Source organism: Hylobates moloch, unplaced genomic scaffold (genome assembly GCF_009828535.3).
Source record: "Hylobates moloch isolate HMO894 unplaced genomic scaffold, HMol_V3 SCAFFOLD_12, whole genome shotgun sequence".
NCBI lineage: Eukaryota > Metazoa > Chordata > Mammalia > Primates > Hylobatidae > Hylobates > Hylobates moloch.
The window spans coordinates 31,591,035-31,617,072 of NW_026652287.1; the positions used below are offsets into that span (position 1 = coordinate 31,591,035).

The 26,038-nt window shown below is 40.9% G+C and overlaps 1 protein-coding gene across 1 annotated transcript in view; it reads right to left on the reverse strand.

Moving 5' to 3' along the window:
* Positions 1–1,184: 1,184 nt before the first annotated feature.
* Positions 1,185–26,038, reverse strand: part of UTP20 (UTP20 small subunit processome component) — a 110,231-nt gene continuing 85,377 nt past the window's right edge. The window contains exons 41-59 of the mRNA XM_032171552.2: positions 25,614–25,712; positions 23,924–24,091; positions 22,070–22,236; positions 21,001–21,142; positions 19,732–19,848; positions 17,814–17,984; positions 17,143–17,274; positions 16,539–16,649; positions 14,754–14,833; positions 14,248–14,317; positions 13,951–14,133; positions 13,085–13,216; positions 12,280–12,412; positions 8,599–8,786; positions 6,948–7,019; positions 4,867–5,136; positions 4,511–4,637; positions 2,429–2,574; positions 1,185–2,189 (exon numbers count right to left, since the gene is read on the reverse strand). Coding sequence (XP_032027443.1) covers positions 2,034–2,189; positions 2,429–2,574; positions 4,511–4,637; positions 4,867–5,136; positions 6,948–7,019; positions 8,599–8,786; positions 12,280–12,412; positions 13,085–13,216; positions 13,951–14,133; positions 14,248–14,317; positions 14,754–14,833; positions 16,539–16,649; positions 17,143–17,274; positions 17,814–17,984; positions 19,732–19,848; positions 21,001–21,142; positions 22,070–22,236; positions 23,924–24,091; positions 25,614–25,712 — 2,664 coding nt within the window. The 3' untranslated portion in view covers positions 1,185–2,033. The remainder of the gene's footprint in view (positions 2,190–2,428; positions 2,575–4,510; positions 4,638–4,866; positions 5,137–6,947; positions 7,020–8,598; positions 8,787–12,279; positions 12,413–13,084; positions 13,217–13,950; positions 14,134–14,247; positions 14,318–14,753; positions 14,834–16,538; positions 16,650–17,142; positions 17,275–17,813; positions 17,985–19,731; positions 19,849–21,000; positions 21,143–22,069; positions 22,237–23,923; positions 24,092–25,613; positions 25,713–26,038) is intronic.

Genomic DNA, 26,038 nt, shown 5'->3' on the forward strand with positions numbered 1-26,038 from the left:
GAACATTAGAAAATGTTATCAGGAAATATTTTATATACAGAAAGTAATGTAATGAAGCATTATAAACTTGGAAATCTGGCACCAAATGTAAGACACTGAACATTATGAGGACAGTTTAAGTTCCCCAACCCCACCGTGTTCTCCCTCGATCCTATTCCTTCTCAGAAGTACCCTCTATCCTGAAAACTTTGAAATCGTTAATTTTTTTCTACAGATTTATGTATGTACACACAATTTTATGACAGTAGTATTCAACTCTTATTTTTCTTTTCCCCCACTCAACATTGTTTCTAGAATATCATCTATATTGATGTATATATAATTAGCTGATTTCTGCTACTTGGTTTCAGTATATGAATATACTATTTTATTTATTCTCTTGTGGAAAGACATTTGGATTGCTTCTAGTTCTTGACTTTTAGCAATGGTTCAAGAACATTCTTCAGATCCGTGGTTCATGGTTTCTCTAGGAGTGAAACTCGGGATCAGGGAGTATACCCGTCTTCAGGTTTACAAGATAATGTCAAACTGCTTTCCAAAGTGGTTTATAAGATTTCCTGTGGCTCCACCATGCTTGCCAGCACTTGGTATTGTCAGCTTTATCTGATGATTTCAAAATGGAATCTAATTCTGGTGATAACTAGCATTTTCCTAATTACTAATGAGGCTAAATACAGGAGTGACTCAAACAATTTAACAACTAGACATAGCTAGTACAGTAGGACTCCGACTAGTCCAGGTATTCTTTAACTTATGGTGTGAGAAGGTATGTAATCTAAGAACTTCATGTAGCCAGGGTGGCACTTGGGGGTCTCAATGTAATGACTACTTACCAAGCAGTGCATAATAACTTGAAAAAAAAAAATGTTACAGCCATATCAGCTAACAATGTTTAAGGACCATTTATGTTTATCCTTTTGCGCAATGCTCATTTCTCGCTTTTGCCACTTCTTCCATGAGATTATCTGTGTTGATTCGTCAGTATTGATTATATGTCTTGGTACTACTAATTGTTTATGTGTTGTATGCCACGTCCCAGTTTGTGTTTTCTCCTAAGCAGAAGTTCTTAATGAAGTAGGATTTATTACACGTTCTCTCTATAGATAGTTTTTGTGTCTGTCTTTTGATATCCAATAGGGCAAGCCCCTCATCCTGTTCTACTTTTGTAAGAGTGTCATGGTTATTCTCGGCTTAATACCTTCCATATATATTTTAGAATCAGCTTGTTGGGTTAATGTGAAGAACTCTTGGGATTTTGCTCAGATACACATTTAACCAAAGGGATCAACTTGGGAAAAAGTAGCATTTTATGACCCTGAATCTTCCTAGCCATGAACATGGTTATAGTTCTATTTGTGCAGATCTTTCTTACTGCCTTTTCCTAAAATTTTAGAAAGTACTATAGAGCAGTATTTGCAAATCTTTTGTCTGATTAATTGCTAACTTCTACATTTTTTCTTGCTATTTAAAAATGTATCCTTTTATTTACAAATTATATTTTAAACTCTGACTAGTGTCGCATGCTTTTTAGACAGTGAAGACCCAGCAGTAGTATAAAGTGTTTTATTTATTTAAAAAATATGAGCATGATTACATTAAACTATATATTATACAATCTATCCAAAGTTTAACTTAAATAATAAAACCTGGTTGGGCAGGGTGGCTCACACCTGTAATCCCAGCACTTTGGGAGGCCGAGGCAGGCGGATCAGTTGAGCCCAGGTGTTCGAGACCAGACTGGCCAACATGGCGAAATCCTGTTTCTACAAAAAATACAAAAAATTCGCCGGGCACAGTGGTGTGTGCCTAGGAGGCACAACTACTTGGGAGGCTGAGGTGAGAGGATCACTTGAACCCAGGTTGAGGCTGCAGTGAGCTGTGATGTCGTCACTGCACTCCACCTTGGGTGACAGAGTGAGACCTTGTCTCAAAAAAAAAAAAAAAACCCTCCCCCCTGCCCCAGACAACCTGCTGTAATTTCAGACTAGCAGAATATTCCAGAAAGTTCATGCTTGTATCAGCACAGGGAGACATTACTCCACCATTGCTAAATCTTTCAGGCTATGGCTTTTTTGTCTCTTGGCCTTATATCCTGGACGCAGGAACTCTATCTTTCTCTTCTTTGCTTCACTTTTATTTTTGTGTTTCTTCATTTTTTTCTTGGCAGCAATATCAGGATTAGTTACAAACTGGAAAAGAGAACAGAAATTTTATATTACTTTTAAAGTAAATGTTAAACCAATAAGAATCAAATACAGAAACAAATGTAAAAAACACATGTTTATTAAAGAAAATCTGAAGTCCCAGCTGTAAAGTCCCCAACCACTCAAAGCCTTGATCCTCCCTGAGTGTAAGTGTGACACAAACATGCACACTTAGTAGTTATCAAGTCCAGTGAACATGCCATATTTTCAAAGAGAAAACTTACCTCCAGGGCCTTTCTCTTTTTCCGGAGTGCCCTTTTCTCATTAGCCTGTTTCTGTACAGAGGCAAAGGCTAATGAGAAACTCTCAAGCCCAACCAGCTTTTTAAGTAATTCTATGATTTCCTGGGATAGATTCTTCAGCAAAGGATCTAATCACACACAAAGAGTAATGATCAGAGACAAGTAGGAAAGGACACATTTGAACATTAACAAAATCAACAATATGTACAACATTTATATCCAGCTACTGATCTGGCAAGAAACCCCAAATAAAACAAAAAAAAAAATTTTAACTCTTGCAGCATTATCACCGTTACTTCAACATTAAACACTGACATAAAACTAGCCTCTATGTTCCTGGAATGGGGAAACCAGCAATGCTAGACATAGCACTCCAGCCACCACCTCACCCAGGATGCAATAAGAAATCAGAGAATGTGAGGCCCACTTCCCAGCGGAAACCTGGCCCTGAAGACATTAAAGTAACTTGGGACCTTGACAGAAATGTTTTGGATTAACCTCTGTTTACCTGTTGAGCTCTTGCAGATGGGGGGAAAAGCAAGAGATTCCCTCTCTAATCCATGATGGGTCACAGAGGCTTAGCTCTGCCCACAGTAACTTTTTTTTTTTTGGTTTTTTTTTTTTTTTTTTTTTTTTTGTGGGGGAGTGTCAAAGCCTCCTTTGTGAAGTTGACAAAAAAGCCATCTCTCTCACCCTTTTCTGCCACTCACCCCCAAATACAAATAACCCCCGATTTCAATTTCACGGGAGCTCAGGACATCTGTTCTAGATCACAAGATTCTTGAAAACTTTCCTGCTGTTGAATCCCTAGTGCCTGGCCGATATTAGGTGCTCATTAAATGTTGACTGGCTTGAACCAAAGCACACCTGAACCTGCTTTTGTCAGCAGCCTCAACCTTTACCATTGCTTTTTCCTTTCTAAGAGTGAGGAAACTTTCTCTCAAGGTTGTAGGACTATAAAAGCTCTTGCTTTGACATTTGCTTCATTTGTTTTATTTTTAAACTCTGAACATTCACTTTACCTCCTCTCCTTCCTGCCCCCAGTTCCCTCTTTAACTGTTATTACCAACAATTACACTAAGTGAGGGAAATGTATCAGGCAAGGAAAAAGAAGAAATGTTAAAATGATATTTTAAAACTATTTCATATAAAAATGATAATACTTATATTTTTCCCTTATAATCTTTTTTTTGAGACAGTGTCTCACTCTGTTGCCCAGGCAGGAGTGCAGTGGTGCAATCACGGCTCACTGAAGCCTCGACCTCACAGACTCAAGAGATCCTCCCACCTCAGCCTCCTAAGTAGCTGCAATTACAGGTGCGCACCACCACACCCAGCTAATTTTTGTATCTTTTGTAGAGATGGGGTTTTGCCATGTTGCCCAGGCTGGTCTTGAACTTCTGGGCTCAAGTGATCCTCCCACCTTGGCTTCCCAAAGTACGGGATTACGGGCATGAGCCACTATGCCCAGCCTATAATTTTTAAGATGGGAATGTAATGACATTTTGTTGTTCATTATTTTTCACTGTGCTATGAGGTTTAAAACTACCCGGAAACCATAGTTTTCTTTGACTATTTAATCTATGTTGAGGATAAAGCATCATCTTTTATGTGAGAAACATTCTTTCTGGGAGAGCAGAAAGCATACAGAAGGGGGCAATCAAATATACAAATATGCCTATTTGTTTGTTAATTATCTTGATATCTCATAAGTTTTCTTTTTAAAAATAAACTCTGGCTGGGTACAGTAGCTCATTTCTATAGTCTCAACACTTTGGTAGGCTGAGGTTGGAAAACTGCTTGAGGCCAGGAGCTTGAGACCAAGACCAGCCTGGCATAACACAGACCAATATTCGTCTCTCTCTCTTTTTTTAATTTATGTGTGTATGTATATATATAAATATAAACATATATAAGTATATGATATATAATTAAAATATATATATATAAATAAAAATAAATCTCTGGCAGGGAGGGAGGACAGAAAGGAAGAAGGAAACATTCAGGAGAGAAGTAAGAAATCCTCACGTGCAAAAGACAGGAGAACAGATGAGGCAGGGTTACCTTGCTCTGAATAGGTGCTGTTCAGTTCTCGAAACAAAGGAGCTATGATCATTGGGAGATACAGCTTTACCTTGTCTATCCCAAGATCCATTGCTACGGCGCCAAGGAACTTAAAGATGCATGTTCTCTGAAAGTACAGATCATTTTTTTCATTTGAAATACTTCTCTTTAGCACTCAATCATAGACACAGCATTAATTTAGAAAACAGGGCTCAGTCTATTTTGGGATGGATGTTATTGCTGCAGTTTGGGGTTCAAAGATAAAGTTTCTAGGGACTTAGGAGGATCACTAATATCATTAAAATACTTTTCAAAGAGAAATGACTACTCTCAGTCATTCTGTGCATTCATCGCACCTTTAAGGGGTTTCTCGGCGAATAAGCAGCTTCCAGTTTCGCGATCCGGGACAGCTTCTGGATCAACCACAGCAGCGTGGCCGGCCTGCCGAGCTCTTCCTTCACCTCTTCCTTCTCTTCTCCGTCAGACTCTGCCTTCTCATCTGCACAGGCCATGCCATCTTCTAAAGCCTCTTGTTCTTCCAGGTCTTTTATCTTACTTTGCTTATCCTCACAATAAGGTTCCAGTAAATACAAGACTTTGGCTACGAACAACAAATTCTTAACAACCTTTAAAAAAAACGGGGGGCGAGGGGGGGAGAAATTGGACATTGATTTTGAAATAAATAAGGCTTAGTAGAGCACGAGCTAAAATAGGTATTCTACACTTAGAAAACAAAAACAAACTAGGTATTACAACTATTTAACAACTATTAAATGATGATGGCTCCATTTTTAGATCATTCCTTTTTTTTTTTTTAAAGACAGCCTCACTCTGTTACCCAGGCTGAGGGCAGTGGCGCAATCTCGGCTCACTGTGACTTCCCCTCCCAGATTTAAATGATTCTTGTGCCTCAGCCTCCTGAGAAGCTGGGATTACAGGCATGCACCACCACGCCTGGCTAATTTTTGTACTTTTAGTAGAGACGGGGTTTTGCCATGTTGGCCAGGAGGGTCTCAAACTCCTGACCTTAGGTGATCCGCCCGCTTCAGCTTCCCAAAGTGCTGCGATTACAGGTGTGAGCCACCGTGCCTGGCCTAGGTCATTCTTAAGTTCTTCCTCATAGGGCATCCAAACCCATTTCCATGTAACTTTGATCTATCTGGACTAGTTCTACCCTTTAAAGTCACACAGAATAAGGAAACAATTTCTTTCCAGGCCGTCCATTTACATTTTTTGTTTTGTTTTGTTTTTTGGGTATTTTTTGAGACAGAGTATCACTTTGTCACCCAGGCTGGAGTGCAGTGGTACAATCTCGGCTCAGTGAAACCTCTGCCTCTGGGTTCAAGCAATTCTCATGCCTCAGCCACCCCAGCAACTGGGACTACAGGCTACCATGCTCAGCTAATTTTTGTATTTTTAGTAGAGACAGGGTTTTGCCATGTTGGCCAGGCTGGTCTTGAACTCCTGGCCTCAAGAGATCTGCTCATCTCGGCCTCCTGAAGTGCTGATATTACAGGTGTGAGTCACCACACCAGCCCCATTTTACATTTTTAACAACAGCTTTCATCTCTACCTCCATTAAATTCCTTCCGCCATTCTACATAGAAATAACTATTTCTCTCTCTCTCTTTTTTTTTATACAGAGTCTAGCTCTGTTGCCCAGGCTGGAATGCAGTGTGGTGATTTCGGTTTACTGCAACCTCTGCCTCCCCACTTCAAGTGAGTCTCTTGCCTCAGCCTCCTGTGTAGCTGAGACTACAGGCATGCGCCACCACGCCCAGCTAATTTTTGTCTTTTTAGTAGAGATGAAGTTTCACCATGTTGGCCAAGATGGTCTTGAACTCCTGGCCTCAAATGATCCACCTGCCTCGGCCTCTCACAGTGCTGGGATTATAGTCGTGAGTCACCGCACCCAGACCCTTATTGGGAATTTTAAATGGAGCAAAGAGTAATCCCAACACGGACCCAGTGTTGACAAGACATATGTGTATTTGAACATATATTTGAGTGTATGTCTGTATTTCATCTAATCCCCCAAGCATTAAGATAGGTTCAAAACAAAATAACAAATGTAAGCTTAGACTGTTGATAGAATAGGCCCTTTCTTTATTTCTGAGACGGAGTCTCGTTCTGTCACCTAGGATGGAGTGCAGTGGCACGATTTTGGCTCACTGCAACCTCTGCCTCCTGCATTCAAGCAATTCTCCCTGCCTCAGCCTCCCGAGTAGCTGGGATTACAGGCACCCGCAATCACGCCCAGCTAATTTTTTTGTATTTTTAGTAGAGATGGGGTTTCACCATGTTGGCCAGGCTCATCTCGAACTCCTGACCTCAGGTGATCTGGCCACCTTGGCCTCTCAAAGTGCTGGGATTACAGGCGCGGGCCACCATGCCCAGCCGGTCCCTTCTTTTAAACTGGGAGAACTACAATTCTTACCTGTTCTCCTAGAGACTGATCCAAGAATTTGGAATGCAATTGATGGCAAGAGGCGAGAGAGATACTTTTCATCTGTGAAAAGAAAATGGACATTGGTAGACAAAACACAGGACATTTCTGATTGTTTTTAAAAAGCTAAACATAATAACTGTAATACAACTAACGTACTGGATTTTGCTCTGAATAACCACCTGTATATCAGGAGAGGAAGGGTTCACGACCAGAAATGGTGTAACTGCTCCCTTCTACCTGCCCTAAGCATTTCATCCCAAATAAATGGGATACTTTCACATTCTGGGGAGAAACAGGTAATAATCCTCTACATTTTTTTTTTTTTTTTTGGACAGTCTCACTCTGTGGCCCAGGCTGGACTGCAGTGGAGTGATCTCGGCTCACTGCAACCTCTGCTTCCCGGGTTCAGGCAATTCTCCTGTCTCAGCCTCCCAAGTAGCTGGGATTACAGGCGCCTACCACCACACTCGGCTAATTTTTTGTATTTTTAGTAGTGATGAGGTTTTGCCATGTTGGCCAGGCTGGTCTCGAACTCCTGACCTCAGGTGATCCACCCACCTCGGCCTCCCAACATGCTGGGGTTACAGGCATGAGCCACCGCGCCTGGCCAATCCTCTACATTACTAGTAGAACACTTTGCAACAGTCCAATATTTTTTTTCTTCCTCTTTTCTTCCCTTCTACCCTCCACTCATTCAATATTTATGGGGTTCCACTATGAGTAAGACATTGTGCTAGGACCTAGGAAACCAGAGACACATATATCATGGCCCCTAACATTTTCTTTTCTTTCTTTCTTTTTCTTTTTTTGAGATAAGATCTCGTTCTTGCCCAGGCTGGAGTGCAGTGGCATGATCACAGCCCACTGTCACCTTGACCTCCCCAGGCTCAGGTGATCCCCCTATGTAAGTCTCCCAAGTAGCTAGGACTACAGGTGTACACCACCATTTCCAGCTAATTTTTGTATTTTTTGTAGAGATAGGTTTTCGCCATGTTGCCCAGGCTAGTCTCGAACTCCCGAGCTCAAGTGATCTGCTTGCCTCAGCCTCCCAAAGTGCTGGGATGACAGATGTAAGTCACCATGCCTGGCCTGGCCCCTGACATTTTCATGAACGTGATCTCATTTACATCATCAGCAAGGTTATTAGGAGGCAAGACAGACAGTATTAATCTTATTTTCCAATGCTGATAAACAACTTAAACATTAGCTGGGCGTGGTGGCGTGCGCCTGTAATCCCAGGTACTTGGGAGGCTGAGGCAGAAGAATCCCTTGAATTCGGGAGGCAGAGGTTGCAGTGACCCGAGCTCACACCACTGCACTCCAGCCTGGGTGACAGAGTGAGACTCCATTTCAAAAAAGAAAAAAAAAAAAACTTAAACATATAATGGAAGATGGGCATGCTAAATAAATAAGCAAATTAAAAGTCTGACTACACTAATGGTCTAAAAATTATCTTTGAAAAAAACCCTGGCCTTGAGAGTGACCCCTCTCCAGTGACTAATATTCCTATTGATTCACCTGTACAACAAATTGTTGGTTGGAAGAGTTTCTCCCAAGGGCTGGCCCGAAGATAGTTACATGAACCAGAAGGAACATCTTACAGTCACGAGGGAAGGAAAAGGTTTGAGAGAAACCTTACCTTTTGGTCAAGGTCACTGGCTAGGAACTTGATTGCTACAGGTTCTGGGAGGTGTTTTTTGGTCTTTTTGGTATTCCATTTTTGAATAAGCTCCTCTGGCTGGCAAGAGGCAAAGAGTAATCCAAAAATCTGGGCTGCTGTGAGCCACACCCAGTTGTGTGGATGTCTCAGGTGAGAATGCACATGACCTAAGGGAACCAAAAAGCATTCGTGGATGTCACACGGCCTTCCTGATTGTTTAGAGGTAAATATGACTAAGTTAAGCATTTACAGAGTATTATGTGTTTGGAGTGGGGAACCAAAGATGAACAAAATAGGCCAGTGGCTGGGAAGTGGGGGCAGGGGATGAAAAGAGATTGGTTAATGTGTACAAAAATAGAATTAGATAGAAGGAATAAGTTTAGTGTTGGACAGCACAGTAGGGTGACTATGGTTAACACTGATGTACTGAACATTTCAAAATAGCTGGAAGATTTGAAATGTTCCCAACACAGCGAATAAATGTTCAAGGGGAAGGATATTCTCGTTACCCCAATTGGATCATTGGAAATTGTATGCATGTATCAAAATATCATAGATACCCCATAAGTAGGCATAATTATGTATCAATTTAGAAAAAGACAAATAGTCCTTGCTTCCCAGAAGCTCACAGGAGCTAGAGAGAAGTGAGGTGGGAGAGGCACTGGAAGCGAACTAGAAAACCAACTCCTAGAGTGGTTAAATGACTCTAATGGGGTACAAACAGCCCTCAAACAGACCAGTTCCATAAGAACTAGTTTCAGATTCAAGGGAGATAAGGTGACATTAACAGTTACAGTTACATTTTCTTTTCTTTTCTTTTCTTTTTTTTTTTTTTTGAGACAGGGTTTCATTCCCATCACCCAGGCTGGAATGCAGTGGTCTACTCTCGGCTCACTACAACCTCTGCCTCCTGGGTTCAAGCAATCCCCCTGCCTCAGCCTCCTGAGTAATTGTTACTACAGGCACTCACCACCACACCCAGCTAATTTTTGTATTTTTAGTAGAGACAGGGTTTCATCATATTGGCCAGGCTGCTCTCAAACTCCTTAAGTGATCCACTTGCCTCAGCCTTCCAAAGTGCTGGGATTACAGGTGTGAGCCACTGCGCCTGGCCAACAGTTACATTTTCTAAATTGAGTAATGTAAGTATGTATATAGGTACAGGCTTGTTTCTAATGAGTAGAACTGGTGGCTCCAAGTAGCTGCCTGTAAAGCTATCATTTACTTACTGAAGGTTTTCTATATGCCAGGGACAAGGCTAATTGTGTTACATGTATTACCTCATGCAGACCTCATAACAATGCTGTGACGTTGGAATTATAATTTCCATCTTACAGATGAAGAAACAAGTGTTCCAGAGAGGCTGTGTGACATACTAAGCTATAACAGGCAGAGCCAGGCCTGGGCCCTAGCTCGATCTGACCTTCAAATTCTTAATTTTCAGCATTTGGCTACATGGCCATTCTCCATACACCATACTCAGAAAGTTATTTTTTGTAGAGATGGGGTTTCGCCATGTTGCCCAGGCTGGTCTTAAACTCCTGAGCTCAAGCAATCTGCAAGCCTCAGCCTCCCAAAGTGCTGGGATGACAGGCCTACGCCACCATGCCCAGCTGAGACCCTAACATTTTCATGAACATGATCTCATTTAACCATCAATAAAGTTCTTAGGAGGCAGCACGGACAGTATTAATCTTATTTCCCAATGCTGGTAAAGAACTTAAACATGTAATGGAAGATGGGCATGCTAAATAAGCAGATTAAAAGTCTGATACACTAATGGTCTAAAAATTATCTTTGAAAAAACCTTAGCCTTGAGTGTGACCCCTCTCCAGTGACCACCACTCCATTGAGACCCAAACTTCCCCTTCCCTGCTGTATCTCCCTCCGTGTAAAGGAAAAAGAAAAGAAAAAAAAGTTTTAGGCTGGGTGCAGTGCCTCATGCCTGTAATCCCAGCACTTTGGGAGGCCAAGGCAGGCGGATCACGAGGTCAAGAGATGGAGACCATCCTGGCCATCATGGTGAAACCCTGTCTCTAGTAAAACTACAAAAATTAGCTAGGCATGGTGGCAAGCATCTGTAATCCCAGCTACTCAGGAGGCTGAGGCAGGAGAATCACTTGAACCTGGGAGGCAAAGGTTGCAGTGAGCTGAGATCACACAACTGCACTCCAGCCTGGCGACAGAGTGAGACTCCGTCTCAAAAAAAAAGTTTTATAATGTGGGTTTTGGGGAAACAGGATGGATTAACCATGTCATATCTCAGTTTTAGTCTTTGCTGCTATATTTCACAGACATGTTTTTACTTTTGATCTATATGAATCTTTGTAATAATCTGGCCATGTTGCAATGAAGCCACACCTGAGTAGGTCATACAGTAACCTTGTTATTTCTCACAAATCTGAGTTCTGGCTCTTAAACCAGGTGAATACTTTATTTCAGTTAACAACAGACCACATAAGACGTGGTCCCGGCCGGGCACAGTGGCTCACGCCTGTAATCCCAGCACTTTGGGAGGCCGAGGTGGGTGGATCACCTGAGGTCAGGAGTTCAAGACCAGCCTGGCCAACATGGTGAAACCCCATCTCTACAAAAATACAAAAATTAGCCGGTGTGGTAGCATGTGCCTGTAATCCCAGCTACTTGGGAGGCTGAGGCGGAAGAATCACTTGAGTCCGGAAGGCGGAGGAGGTTGCAGTGCGCTGAGATCATGCCATTGCACTCCAGTCTGGGTGACAGAGCGAGACTCCGTCTCAAAAAAAAAAAAAAAAAAGAAGTGGTTCCATAAGATTATAAAACGGTTTGGCACTACTCATTAAAAAAAAATACACACTGTATTTTTACTGTACCCTTTCTATGTTTGGCTATGTTTAGATTCACAAAGACCCTGTTACAAATGCCTACAGTATTCAGTACAGTACTTGCTGTACAGGATTTTAGCAACAGGCTGGACCATATAGTCTAGGGGTATAATAGGCTATACCATCTAGATTTGTCTAAGTATACTGTTATGAAGTTCAAACAACAAAATCGCGTAACAATATATTTCTCAGAATGTATCTCTATTGTTAGGTGATGCACAACTGTGTGACAACTTGTGAAATCATTTAGTAAATAATGGCATATGTACATAATGGACTACTATATAGCTATTTAAAAGGATATCTACTAGATGTCTTATAGATAGTAATATGCTTACTTAGGTACAAACAGGATATCAAAGTTTATATGGAACTAAGCAACCTCTCAAAAAAAAAACCCTATTCCTATTGAACGAAAAGAAAGACTGGATGGAAATACAGACCACAAGTACATACATCAAAACAATACATTGTACACCATAAATATTTACAGTTTTTACTTGTCAGTTGTACCTGAGGGAAAATAAATAGGAAAAAAAGAGACACATATCTGAAATTATTAAGTACCAAACAGGACTTTGAAAGGTATTACTTATGAAATCATAGATACTTTTTTGTTTTCAGAAGGGAACATTTTCACTGTGATCACTCTGATAGAACCTTTTAAGTTTTTTCTCATGGACTCTTTTCCTGACATTGTATACTTTCTGAAGTATTCATATTCAAATTTCTCAAATCTACTTTCAGTAATTCTATGACAACAAATGTGTTTGATTTAAATAAAAAAGGAAATACTTACTCCAGATTTTACTCAAAGTCTCAGCGGGTTTGGTAAACTGAATAATATTACATTCCTTGATAAGTTTAGTTATCAGTGTAAGAAAACTAAACAGAAGGCGATCTGCAGCTTTTTCTTCAGTTTCTTCCATGATCTAAAAACAAGACGGATGTAAATCAATGAAAACAACAATCTGACAGTATCTGATGGACAATTTTACTCCAGCATGTCAATCCACCCGTTTCTGAACCTCCCTCGGCACTCCTGACATTGTAGGCCGGATGATCCTTTCCTGTGGGGGCTGCCATTGCACTGTAGGATGTTAGCAGCATCCCTGCTCCTCTATGCTCTAGATCCCAATAGCACCTCCACCCTCCAGTTGTGACAATCAAAAATGTTCCAGACATTGCCAAATGTCACCTGGGGGGGGCAAAATTGCCTGAGTTGAGAACCTATGATCTTCATATACCATGAAGATACTTTAATCCCCCAACCCCCCCTTTTTCTTTTGAGTCAGGGTCTTGCTCTGTTAGCCAGGCTGGAGTACAGTGGCACGGTCCTCCTGCCTCAGCCTCCTGAAAAGGTGGAAGTACAGGCATGTGCTACCATGTCTGGCTATAACGTTCATTTTAAAAAGTTCTAACTACACTGAATTTTTGCTTTTAGGATAAAGGACACTTTTGAACACAAATATTTAATTGATTAGCTATAAATAGCTATAGCTATAAATATATTTAACCTGTAAGCTAATATCTAATCTGTTAGCTACATCACCTCAAGTAAAACTATAAGTTAGAAAAGTTTTATTCACTAGCAAATTACTTACATCTTTAAAGTTTTCAGGATCAATTTCCTTTTCAATCACAGGAAGGACAGTTCCAAGTCTTTTCTCAAAATCAACTCCTTCACTTTCCACAAACAAGCCACAGATCAGGGCAGCAAGTTGTCTATTTAAGCGCTACCAAAAATAAACCACAAGACAATGTCAAGAGAACTTGGGAGGCCTTTTCTGAAACTGTAAAATAAAGGTGGGCATTATTTTGTCCTCAACATTCAGAGACAATAAACATTTCTTTCTGATGCCAGAAATCAGTAAATTATGGAGCTTTGATGGCCAATATACAAAATGTGGGGAAATTTTTACACTCAAGAATAATGTTTTAAAAAGAGGCATTATTATTATCCAGTGAATACTTTAATATTTTTTTTCCATTTTAAATTAAAAGGAAATGGAAAGAAGTCTCATGCCCACCCCACATTAAGTGGGTATGTAACAAGTTACTCATTAACACAGGGCACATGTTGTTTATGTTTCACAAAGATGGGCCAACAATGATGGTGACAGAGGTACCAAGTGGATAAAAGGATAAAAATTGCATTTCAGTAATCGAATATGCAAAATTGGAAACAAAGGTATTCATCATTAGGAGCTAGTTAAGTAAATTATGTTACATTCATATAGTGGAATACTTTCCTAACAATAACGTAGTAGGAATACGGCTGATTTTTATATTACTTTCTATAACTTCTTACACGTTGGGAAACTTTAAGAATATACTATTTGCATAATCAGACAAAAATAACACTATCTGGGAAAAAAACCAATTCAACACTGTATAACATATATTCTTACTTAAACTATGATCCCCAAAGCTGACTTGTCACTGAACTGTGACTAAAAGCAATGCACACCTTTTTTGCTCCAAACCAAGTGGTAACCATATCAAACAGCCAATCTTTTTTCTCGAGGCTGATTTTACCAAGTAGGGACTTGATTGTCATGGATGCCATCTTTTTGCACGTGGCAGAGTCATCATTGATCGTCATTAGACAAAGAGGGATAAAGAACATTCCACAGTTCTCGTGGAGCAGCCCCTAAAAGAAAAGAGGCACGTGTGAGCACTCAGAACGGAATTCCTACAGATGCTCTAGCAAAGGGGGACTGAGGACTTCCAGGAGTCACGGGGCTTATCTCTGGGGTCACAGTACCTGAGGGAACGTGTCAAAGAGATATGCGATCATTTCCAAGGTGGACTCTCTCCCGGTCTCATGTTCGTAACTAGGGGAAGGACATTAGGTGGATTTGTTAGTATCTTCTAAATTTACCAATAATTATTAAAAAAATTAAAATATTATATCAAGGTGTCAGTTTACTTCTTAAAAAATGGAAAATGCTCTGTTTCCCTAATTTTAATGCTTGTATATATCCATTAAGCTATCACTGTGCAGTTTTAAATGTAATTGTATCAGATTTCAACATTCTCCTAAGTGGACTCTTATGACAATCAATGGTTAAACTAGATTGAAAAGCAACTCAGAGAACGGCTATATGAAGCCAAGCACAATGTCTGATTATCAAGTCAATGTGTCATATAACAGTATGCTCAGAGAATGTACCATTATACTTAGGCCCCATCCTTTTTCAGACAGCCACCATGTTAAAGGGAAAGAAGAAACTGCCCTCCGCCCCTGTGTAGTTAATAGCTTAAGCTTACTTCAGTTGAGCGAGCATGAATTCCAAGTTTGGTCTCAATTTGTCACCCAGGGGATAGTCAAGAATATATTTCAGAAAAACCTAGGAACAAAAGTCACACAGATGATTATTTGGATCTCGCCTCTAGTATTCCTGTTTCCTAAGCTGCTTTCTGGAACTCACTGGTAGGTTATAAAAACTTTACAGAATGGCAATCAATCAGGCTTTCCAATGCACTCCAGCTAAATCTGCCTATGAGGTCAATAGCAACTGTGACCCTTCATTTCTCCCACCATTTATCTGGTCCTGCCCTATGTGCCTGACAGAGGCAAGCCCTGGCCTGCCATGGCACTGTGGTTTAAGACTTCAAATCTAAGCCCACAGGTTGGAAGCTGATCTCTCTGTGACAGGTGGTGACAGGTGTACCACAGTATGGACTGTGGTTCAACCTGGTATCTCCCCTTCAACAAGAATAACAACATAGTGATAATATCAATACTGATAATAATAACTGATGCATTTACTAAAAACTCTCTATGTGCCAAGCACTGCGTTAAGTGTTTCTCAGTTAAATCTCATCATTCCCTTAGGAAGTTCGTGATAATAGCCCATTTTCTAGTTGAAGGGAATGAAGTTGGCCAAGACAATAAGAAACTTGTTCATGTGACACTGCCAGAATCCCATGCCTAGTCTGTGTCCAAAGGCTGCACTTTCAAACCACTATGGTATCTAGCCTCCTTTATTAATAAACTGTGAGAACTAAGTGACATCATTCAAGTTTCCAAGGCCTGCCTTTCTCTAGCAGTAAAATGGGGATACCGTTTCTTCTGAAGGGTACCTGTAAACAGAGGTCATGCATTTAAAGTGCTGGGCACACAGCTAGTACTTAATAGCAGCTCACCCTTCTTCTTCCTAATAGTGGCCAAGCAATTATTTCCAGAGACATGCATCTTCCCTTCCACCCTGGCCTCCTCAGCAGCCCAAACCCACCTGCAACCCTGAGTTCCTATTTCCAACTTAGACCTTTCCACCTCTTTGGGCACAGTATGTGCTCATAAAATTAGAGATTGACAGATGTATAGATATAAGCCTGATCCTGCCACTCCTCTCCCTAAGGATTTAAATAGCTCCTTACTATTCTTAGAACAAAGCCCCACCAGGCGCCATGGCTCACGCCTGTAATCCCAGCACTTTGGGAGGCCAAGGTGGGTGGATCACGAGGTCAAGAGATCAAGACCATCCTGGCTAACATGGTGAAACCTCATCTCTACTAAAAATACAAAAATTAGCCAGGTGTGGTGGTGCATGCCTGTAGTCCTAGCTACTCGGGAGGCTGAGCCAGTAGAATCACTTGAACCTGGGAGGCGGAGGTGGCAGTGAGCCGAGATCGCGCCACTGCACTCCAGCCTGGTGACAGAGCGAGACTCCATCTCAAAAAAAAAAAAAAAAAAAAGAACAAAGCCCCAAATCTTTAACAAGACCACAAGGTCCTGCGCGACCTGGCTCCCCACCCCTCAATTCACTTACCTGTGTTGAGCTCCTCAACCAAGCTAAGCTCTCACTCACCTCAAGCCTCTACTGCCCCCTCACCTTGAAAGCTAAGCCTTTTTCTTCCTTCAAATTTTGGCCTGCCTGTCAGTCCCCAGAAAAGCCTCCCCTGACCACCTGCACCAGGACGCCCAAGTCTCAGCATAAAGCAACAATACGACACAAGGTAGTCTTCAGAATTCAGCCAATGTTGACACCTCTGCCACAAAGATGCAGCAGGGCCCAGCCCTTGCGATGGGGATAAGTGCTCTCTACAAACCTGTCTGCACTGGACCCTGGCAGGTTCACTTTGTGCAGAGACTGCCAACTTGGATACTTTCCGCATGACATCATCGATTTCTGGGACCAACAGCTTTCTTGATAAAATTGCCTAAGATACAAAAGGAAAAGATATACTCATTTCATGTGTTTTGCTGCAGATGGATGGAAGCAGACTTGATGCTAAAGCAACCACAGGAAATTTTCAAACACAATGAAGTATCTTCAAAAGGGATACACACTTAAGCACAAAGAACACACAACACTTAAACGTACACTTCAAATGGGTAAAAATGGTGAATTTTTTAAAATGGTGAGTTTTATGTTATGTACATTTTACTACACTAAGAAGAAAAACATATAAATAAAAAGAGAATACCTGTATTTGTACAGAATTCCCTGGAAATGTTAATACAGAGCTCACATTTAAACATTTTCCATAAGCAAATGTTCGCCTGTAACTGACCCACCAAAATCATACTAATCTTTACAAATAACTCAATTTCAGAAGTCTACGGCTAGTCAAAACACTATGATCTATGTGTTCAAAATATCTGCTGTGAAACTCATAAACCGTAACAGTCAACATTCTTGCGACACCATACCTTCAGAAGACCAAAGGCAGTGGCTTGTCTTGAAGTATCATAAATGTCCTCCTCAGCATAGGCCAGTAGAACTTGGAGCTGTTTTTCAGTTATCTGGTAAGACTTGACTTTCTTGACAAGTATGGTCACACACTGCAAGTTACAATAGTGATGTTAACAGCCAGCACATCCCACAGTTGGGATCCAGTGAAATGACAAGGGCTTAACACAACACACAAGTATGCTTTTCCACACAGGATGCCAGCCCTCTAGCCTTGGCAAACTACTCTGGAAAAAATTTTGGCCATAACCACAAAGGGCAATGGGGAAAACTAACTTTGATGTTAATCCTGGTTCTAGTTTTTATGAGTCAGGGTCTCGCTCTGTCACCCAGGCTGGAGTGCAGTGATGTGATCATAGCTCACTGCAGCCTCTAACTCCTGTCAAGTGATCCTCCTGCCTCAGCATCCCAAGTAGCTGGGACTACAGGTACACATCACCATGCCCAGCTAATTTTTTTTTTTTTTTAATGTAGAGACGGGGTCTCGTTATGCTGATCAAGCTGGTCTTTTGAACTCTTAGGCTCAAGTAATCCTCCCACCTCAGCCTCCCAAAGTGCTGGGATTATAGGTATGAGCCACTGCATCCGGCTCTATCCTGGCTTTTTCCAAGTGTAAGTGAAGACATCTCACCTTGAAACAATTGACCACAAGGTGGAAGTTCTGGCCCCTGGCAGCCCCGAGCTTTGCGTAGTCCTTCAGCAGAAGGAAGAGGTGTTTTGTCAGCTGCTCTGCTTTTGTTTCTATGGAAGGTAGCGGGAACCTCAAGACCCAGATGAGGCATTGTAAAGCACCTGTGATCACCTGAAAAAAACAAAACAAAACACCACCAACTTGTGATGTGACCGAATCCAACTATCTAGCACCTGAGGCTATGCAGACTCTTTAAATGATTGCACTGAATAAATAAGATGCTAAGCCCAGCCTACTCTGGAAGAACTGTGCCCAAAATGTAAGAAGATAAAGACGTTTCCAATTCCTGGTTGTAGAAGGATTTATTGCTTATCCATAACAATGGATCCTTATGATGGTAGATCATAAGGAAATAAGAAAAAGCACCATATTCTTTTTATAATTTAATCTTTGTTTAAACATTTTTGGGCTGGTCTTGAACTCCTGGGCTCAAGCAATCCTCCTGCCTCAGCCTCCCAAGTGCTGGGGTCATAGGCTTGAGGCACCATGCACGGCCATATTTTTAACCTACTTATAGGGGTTTATGGAGGTTATATGATTTGGATAGGTTGGTCAATTTTACAATTTTTTTGGAAAAATACATCTTAAATGACTTTTCTGTTTTCTAGAATGGTACTTTAATGTAATCTACTCTTACTAAGCTTGAATTAGGTATACGAGGCACTCTACTGGATATTATAAATACAAAGATAAAAAGGATACCATCTCTGCATTTATGCAGCAGATGGTTAACTCAGAAATTAGGCATGGGAACAACTGACTATCATTTAATATAATTAAGGGCTATGGCAAAAGATATGGAAAAAGTGTGCTGAGATCCCTGAACCTCCAAGGCCAAACCTTTGAAAGCACCTGGATCAGCTCGTTCAGCTCTATCTAATAACACCCGTGCTACTCTGGCTGCTGAGAGCTCCTCAGTGGGCTGGATGAAGACACAGAAGAGCAAGCTTGGGAGTCAGAAAGACCTTGGCTTACATCCCAGCTCTGCAACTGATTACCTGTTTGACTCTAGAGATGTTACTTAACCTCTCGGCACCTAGGTTCATAGCCTAGATCTGTACCTAGGCCCTCGCCCTAATTTTCTCATTTATAAAACATAAATAGTAAGAATATATGCCTCGGGTGGTTGTGAAGATCAGAAATAATGTTCTTGGGATTCATAGCATGGAGCAGTAATAGTGACAAAGGTGACGATGATGATATTGGTAAGGGGACAAAATCATTCACCCTCATGAAGTTGTGAGGATCAAATGAAATATTTAACGTACCTAGGAGGGCTTTTAAAACTGTTAAAGGCTATCCAAATTTATAGAACTAGTAAATTGGGAAGCGATTTAATGTAGCAAATAGTGATGGTTCATGACGTCATAAATCTGTTTAAAAACTCAATCATCTCGGCCAGGCACAGTGGCTCACGCCTGTAATTCCAGCATTTTAGGAGGCCAAGGAGGGCGGATCATCTGAGGTCAGGGGTTCGAGACCAGTCTGGCCAACATGATGAAACCCCGTGTCTACTAAAAATACAAAAGTTAGCCGGGCGTGGTGGTGTGCGTCTGTAGTCCCTGCTACTTGGGAGGCTGAGGCAAGGCTGAGGCAGGAGAATCCTTTGAACCTAGGAGGTGGAGGTTGCAATGAGTCAAGATTGCACCACTGCACTCCAGCCTGGGTGGCAAAGCGAGACTCTGTCTCAAAAAAAAAAAAAAAAGAACCCCCAAAACCCAAAAAACCCACCAACCAAACAAAAAAACCTCAATCATCTCATAAAGCTTGAGCCCAAATATAACCATTAGGTATTCTGCAAAACATAGTTCTTCTGAAGAAACAAATGCTCCAATGCAGAGTGCAAACCGATGCTTACCTTCACATCCATGGAGCCCAGGCAGTCTATGAGGAGAGACACAAAAGGATCCAGCATTTCCAGGACACGTTCACTTGAAGACTTGATCTTGGAAGTCTTCAGACTCAGATGCAGCAGCTAAGAGAGTCCAAAAAGATATGTCACATTAGTTGCCCATTAAACCAGAGTTAGGTAAATGTGAAATGATGTTTAGAGAAAAGCAAGAAATGTTAAGATACTTCTATTAGAAATGATAAAAAATTTTTAAGGAATGACAAACTGCCTGGGAGGGTCTCAGTAAGTCAAAGTGAGAGCTCGCTGTGCAGCTGAGATGCTACATCTGTTTACCAGAGTCAATTTTCTCAGCATCTACTGTGATTCCAGGCACTGGCTCAGTACACAGGACATGGCAATAACCAGGATGGACATGGTCTCTGTCTTGGTGGATCTTAGCCAGACTCTAAGGAAATGATGACATGTACAGGTAGGGTGCTTTGAGAGTTCTGTAGAAATCTTTGTAGAGCAAAGAGTGGGCAGTGAGTTCCTAGGGCAGGAAAGAGTATGGTGACTTTCTAGATGGGAAGGGAAGCCAGGGTGGCTGGAACGTGTGTTAGAAAAATGCGAGTCAATGAAGGGTTTTAAAAAGGAAATGATTAGATTTGGGCTTTTAAAAGCTCACCATCTTTTATTTTATTTATTTATTTTGTTTTAGAGACAGGGCCTCACTATATTGTCCATATTGGAGTGCAGTGGTGCGTCAATAGCTCACTGCAGCCTCAAACCCCTGGGCTCAAGTGATTCTCCCACCTTAGCCTCCTGAGTAACTAGGACTACAGGTACGTGCCATCATGCCTGGCTAATTAAAAAATAATTTTTTTTTGTAGAGACTCGCTATGTTGCCCAGGCTGGTTTCAGACTCCTCTCCTCAAGTGATCCTCCTGCCTTAGCCTCTCAAAGTGCTGGGATTACGGGTGTGAGCTGCCATGTCTGGCCACTCACCATCTCTTAAAAAAATTCAAAGTAGTTCAGAGGGGGCTCATGGGCAAAGCATCAGTAAGACCTTAATACATATTAGAGCAGAATCATTAATTCTGGGACAGTTACATCTTCAATGTAAGTGTTGCAAGAGATAAATAGTAAATGGATGAATGCACCTGTAAAAAAAAAATCTAAAATGTATTTACAGTAAGGCATTTTCAATGGAAGTGAGGAGTACTAGAAATTCAACAGAAAATTAAAAGGTGCAGACTCCCTGAAAGTAGCAAGTCTCATTTTAAGGTTAATTCTTACCCGAAGCCCGGACTCAATAAATATGTGCATGTTGGTTTTCCTGCTCACAACAGCTTTCTGTCCACCTCGAACTGGAGTTGGGGGAAGCAGAAGGCAGCTCTGGGGTGGCAGACGTGGATCTGGTGCTGGGGCTGCTGGATTTCTGTCAATCACGTGGCATGAGAAGAGGGTAAAGAACACTGTCAGCTGCATTCCAAGAAGTTAGAGTGGCCCTTCTAAAATGATGAGAGCCCAGCACTAAATAATGTGCCATTTGCTTGGGTTTTGCCCCCTGCCCCGGACCCCCAAACCATGAGACACAGAAGAGATTATTAGGCTGTTGATTAAGGTTACTAGGACAACATATTTACATTAGGATCAACAGCAGGACACTCCCTTGATTTCTGAAAATAAATGCCAACGAGTCTCTCTTAGACCACAGAAGCAAGACCAAAATGAAGTTTACTAATATATAAGATTTCGTTTTTTGAGACAGTCTCGTTCTGTTGCCCAGGCTGGAGTGCAGTGGTGCAATCTCGGCTCATTGCAACCTCCACCTCCCGGGTTCAAGTGATTCTCCTGCCTCAGTCTCCTGTGTAGCTGGGATTACAGGTGCCCAGCACCATGCCTGGCTAATTTTTGTGTTTTTAGTAGAGACGGGGTTTCACCAAGTTGGCCAGGCTGGTCTCAAACTCCTGACGTCAGGTGATCCGCCCTCCTCGGCCTCCCAAAGTGCTGGGATTACAGGCGTGAGCCACTGTGCCCAGTCTATAAGATATTTTAAAATCTTTTAAGGTCTCAATCTCTGTTTAATCAGAATACAAGATACAGATTTAAAATTTATCCTATCTTTGAATCAATAAATCTTTTTTAAAAATGGTATCAGAGAAATGCCAAAATAGTTGGCTGTTGTCACTGTCACCTCATTTATGAGAAAATCTCATGTTGAAATGTATCACACCATAAAGTACCATCTGAGAACTCAGGTGGATATAATTTTATTTTTTACTAAAGCAAATTATTAAAACAACCCACAGAATGGCTTATCAGACACAGAGACCTAAATGAGTTTGTTTTTTTTCCAACTTACTTTTCTTTCTCTGTTAACAGGGGAAGATTTTCACTGATCAAACCATAACTGAGTAATAGAATGGATTCAGCTGTCATTTCCTGATTTACAATTAATCCCACTGTGATTCGGCGTAAAGTTTCGTGAACTTTCCGGGCCAGTTTCAAACTCGTGGTATTTTGTAAGATCTAAAGGCAAAACATAAATATCATGCTGAGATGACACAGAAATGCATTTTGATTTGTCATAATGGCGGTTTTCTTTTATATATTGGATTTCTAATATACGTTTGGCTTTCTCCTAATTAAAAAGCATTCTTAATATAATTTCAAACACAGATATAACACATAAGGTAAAAGTTAACTATAATCTCAGTCCCAGGAAGAACCACTGTGCAGGCTTGTGAGCCTCGGGGTTTCCTCCACTCCCTCCCTGTTCTCTGCTGGTGAGGCCTCAGGGCACAATGCCAGAGATATGAGACTTCTAAGTTAACATCAACTCTCCTGGTACATTAACAGGGGTAACTTAGAGGCAAACACACACACACACATAATCAACACAATGTATTCACTCCTCATAGAAAACCACGAGAATGAAGTGCTACCATGGTCAAGCCTCAGGGTCTGATATCAATTATTGGGCCTAATCAGAGGAACCTAATGGGAACCAGGATCAGCAACCTCAGGAAATACTCGGTGCTTCAGAGCTATTATCTTGCATGAGACATAGTATTAACTCTCAATACCTTGGAGGGACTTTGTAATATACATCACGGATATATGTGCTCTGTTGACTCTTTTTCATCCTTAAAAGGCATCTAACACTCTTAGATAAGGCTCAGATAAAACTAAATGCATTCTAGGAGTAATTATGGAGTTCATCTAGCACCAGAACATTTAGACCTAATGTAATTCATGTCAACAGATAGTGCTCTTTGCTCTAGTTTTAATACACAAAACTAATAAATTAATAACATTTACTGGATGTTCACCTCTGCAATAAGCACAGAAATCAATAGGAAGGTGGGTAAATTACATTCCCTGATCTTCAGGAGGCAGAATGAAACCATGGTAGGAATGTGAACTTGGATCAGAAAGATCTGGAACTAAACCCTAAACCCTGACTTTTCTCTTTAACCATGTTCCTTTCTACCTTTCCAAGCCTGAATTTGTAAAATGGAAGTACCATCAATCTCACAGGGTGTGCAGATTAGAAGAGATAATGTAGCAGTGCTTAGAATATAATATGTCAATACATGCCAGTTTTCTTCCTCTTGGCAACCTGGAAGTGGCAATCTGTGTCCAAAGGCTTTCTAATATATATTTACTTCTAACTAAAATGAATTTTTTTGTAAATGTAAATATACATTTTTAAATAGAGACGGGGTCTTGCTATGTTACCCAGGCTGGTCTCGAACTCCTGGGCTCAAGCAATTCCTCCCACCTTGGCTTTCCAAATTGCTGGAATTACAGGTGTGAGCCACCATGCCTGGCCTAAAATAAATTCTTAATAAAATTTCAAACATGGACATAACATATAAGGAAATGTTACTCATAATCTCAACCTCAGAGATAAGCACTATGCAGCTTGTGTGCCTCTGGATTTCTTCATGTTCTTAGCTGCTGACTTGACCCAGCTATAATATTCACCTGCACTCAATTCTTGTTGCCCTTCTTTCTCATCTCATGCTTTACATAGCGGACTATGATTTTTGAATCAAAGCATTCACTCACTGGCCATATGGTCCTGGGGCCCTATCACCAAAGGAAATCATGGGTGATCAAGAACAGTGTTTCAGTTTGCCCCGCACGGTTCCTTTTAGGAACTCATGAGATTGTAATGCTGTGATCTCCTGAATTGCATTCAAGTCCTTACCTCTTTTAATGGAAGGATAAGTTTTGTAATCTGATCTTTTCCTACAAACTTGCCGAGGATTTCGTAAGAGTCGTAACTTTTGCTTCTTCGTGCTTCCATGACTTTGGAGAGGATCTGCTTTACTTCCTTCTCTTCAGCAACAGCACCAAACAACTCATGGTTAAACATCTTTGGAAGAAAAAGGACAAATGGCAATTATGTGCACTCAGCAAGATATGCCAACATAAGCAGTCACTGAATAAAGGCCCTGGTATGTCCAAATCAAAGAAGTGCAAGTTGGACTGGACTCAAATTAGATGGAAGAAATTTCTTTTAGAATGCACTTGTTTTCAATGCAATTTAGGGACCAATTACTAAAAAAACAAACACATGAGAAACACTTAAAGGTGATACTAATGGGAACAAAGAAAAACCCTTCACAGATGTACATATATAATTGTATGACTGTACAGTTATTTCTTTTTTGATGTACCAAAGAGTAGCTTAATTTCCCTTCAATAAGTTCTTAGAATATTTGCAATCTAATTAATTATTTACATTCTAATTATAAATTACAAACATTTGCAATCTAATTATTAGTCTAATTAATTGTTAGTCTAATTAATTATCTTATTTTTTGAGACGGAGTCCCACTCTGGCACCCAGCCTGGAGTGCAGTGGCGTGATCTCAGCTCACTGCAACCTCCAGCTCCTGGGTTCAAGCAATTCTTGTGTCTCAGCCTCCCAAGTAGCTGGGATTACAGGCATGTGCCACCCCACCGGACTAATTTTTGTATTTTTAGCAGAGATGGGGTTTCACCACATAGCCCAGACTGGTCTCAAACTCCTGGTCTCAAGTGATCCACCCACCTCAGCCTCCCAAAGTGCTGGGATTACAGGCGTGAGCCACTGTGCCTGGCCTAATGTAAATATTTAAATTGAGATTCAAAATGTTAGTGTCCACATTTTAAAACAAATGAACAAAAGGTTATGTGGCAAATTTATTCTCTTCACAATGGTAGCCTCCAAATTAGTACACTATCCAATTTTGTTTTGTTTTGTTTTTTTGAGACAGAGTCTCACTCTGTCGCCCAGGCTGAAGTGCAGTGGCGCGGTCTGTGCTCACTGCAACCTCCACAGCCCAGGTTCAGGCGATTCTCCTGCTTCAGCCTCCTGGGCAGCTGGGATTACAGGTGCGCACCACCATGCCTGGCTAGTTTTTGTATTTTTGTTAGAGACGGAGTTTCACCATGTTGGCCAGGCTGGTTTCGAACTCCTGGACTCAACTGATCTGCCCACCTCAGTCTCCCAAAGTGCTGGGATTATAGGCACGAGCCACAGTGCCCGGCCCAATTTTAAAAGTTATTATTAATTTCCCACTGTATTATAAATAAAGCTCCTGTGAACATAACTTATTTCTTAAAAATAGATTCTTAGATGTGACTGAAAATCTTTTCTCATTTCAAAACCTCTTGATACAAAATGGCAACTTACTTTCCAGAAAGATCATACCAATTTATGACCTCCTTGCAGTGACAGAGTGCCCATCTCGCTTTAGTCTTAGCTTTTTAAACCTCTGCTAATCTAAAAGATGATGAGTTACATTATTTTCATTTTTATGGGCTATTATCATTTCTTATTTTGTGAATTGATTTTTTTGTGTCGTTGGCCCACTTAAAAAAAAATTAGAATTCATTTCTGTAAGTCTTACCTCAATCATTATATCTAAACAGGAGTCCAAATCCCCGACTTGCAGCTTATTGGTGAGGCCTTGCAGCAACATGTGAACAGTGAAAGTCAGCACATGGACCTAACATGAGATACACCGTAACTATATGAATATTAACAATGTCACACTAGGAAAACATAAGATCTAGGAAGCACTGTAAAGAGAACACTCAGAATTTATATGTTTTTTATTGCCAGGAGAAGCTTCAACAAATGACACATAGTTATTTCACTATCTAAAATCTTGTAACCAAATGATCATTTTGTACCAAAGGTGTTCAGAAACACACTACCATTCTTAGGATCTAATGTTGTGACTAAACCAGGGCAGTGATTTATAAAGAAAGGCACAAGAGTCTTGAACTTTATTTTTATTTATTTATTTACTTATTTATTTTTGAGACAGTG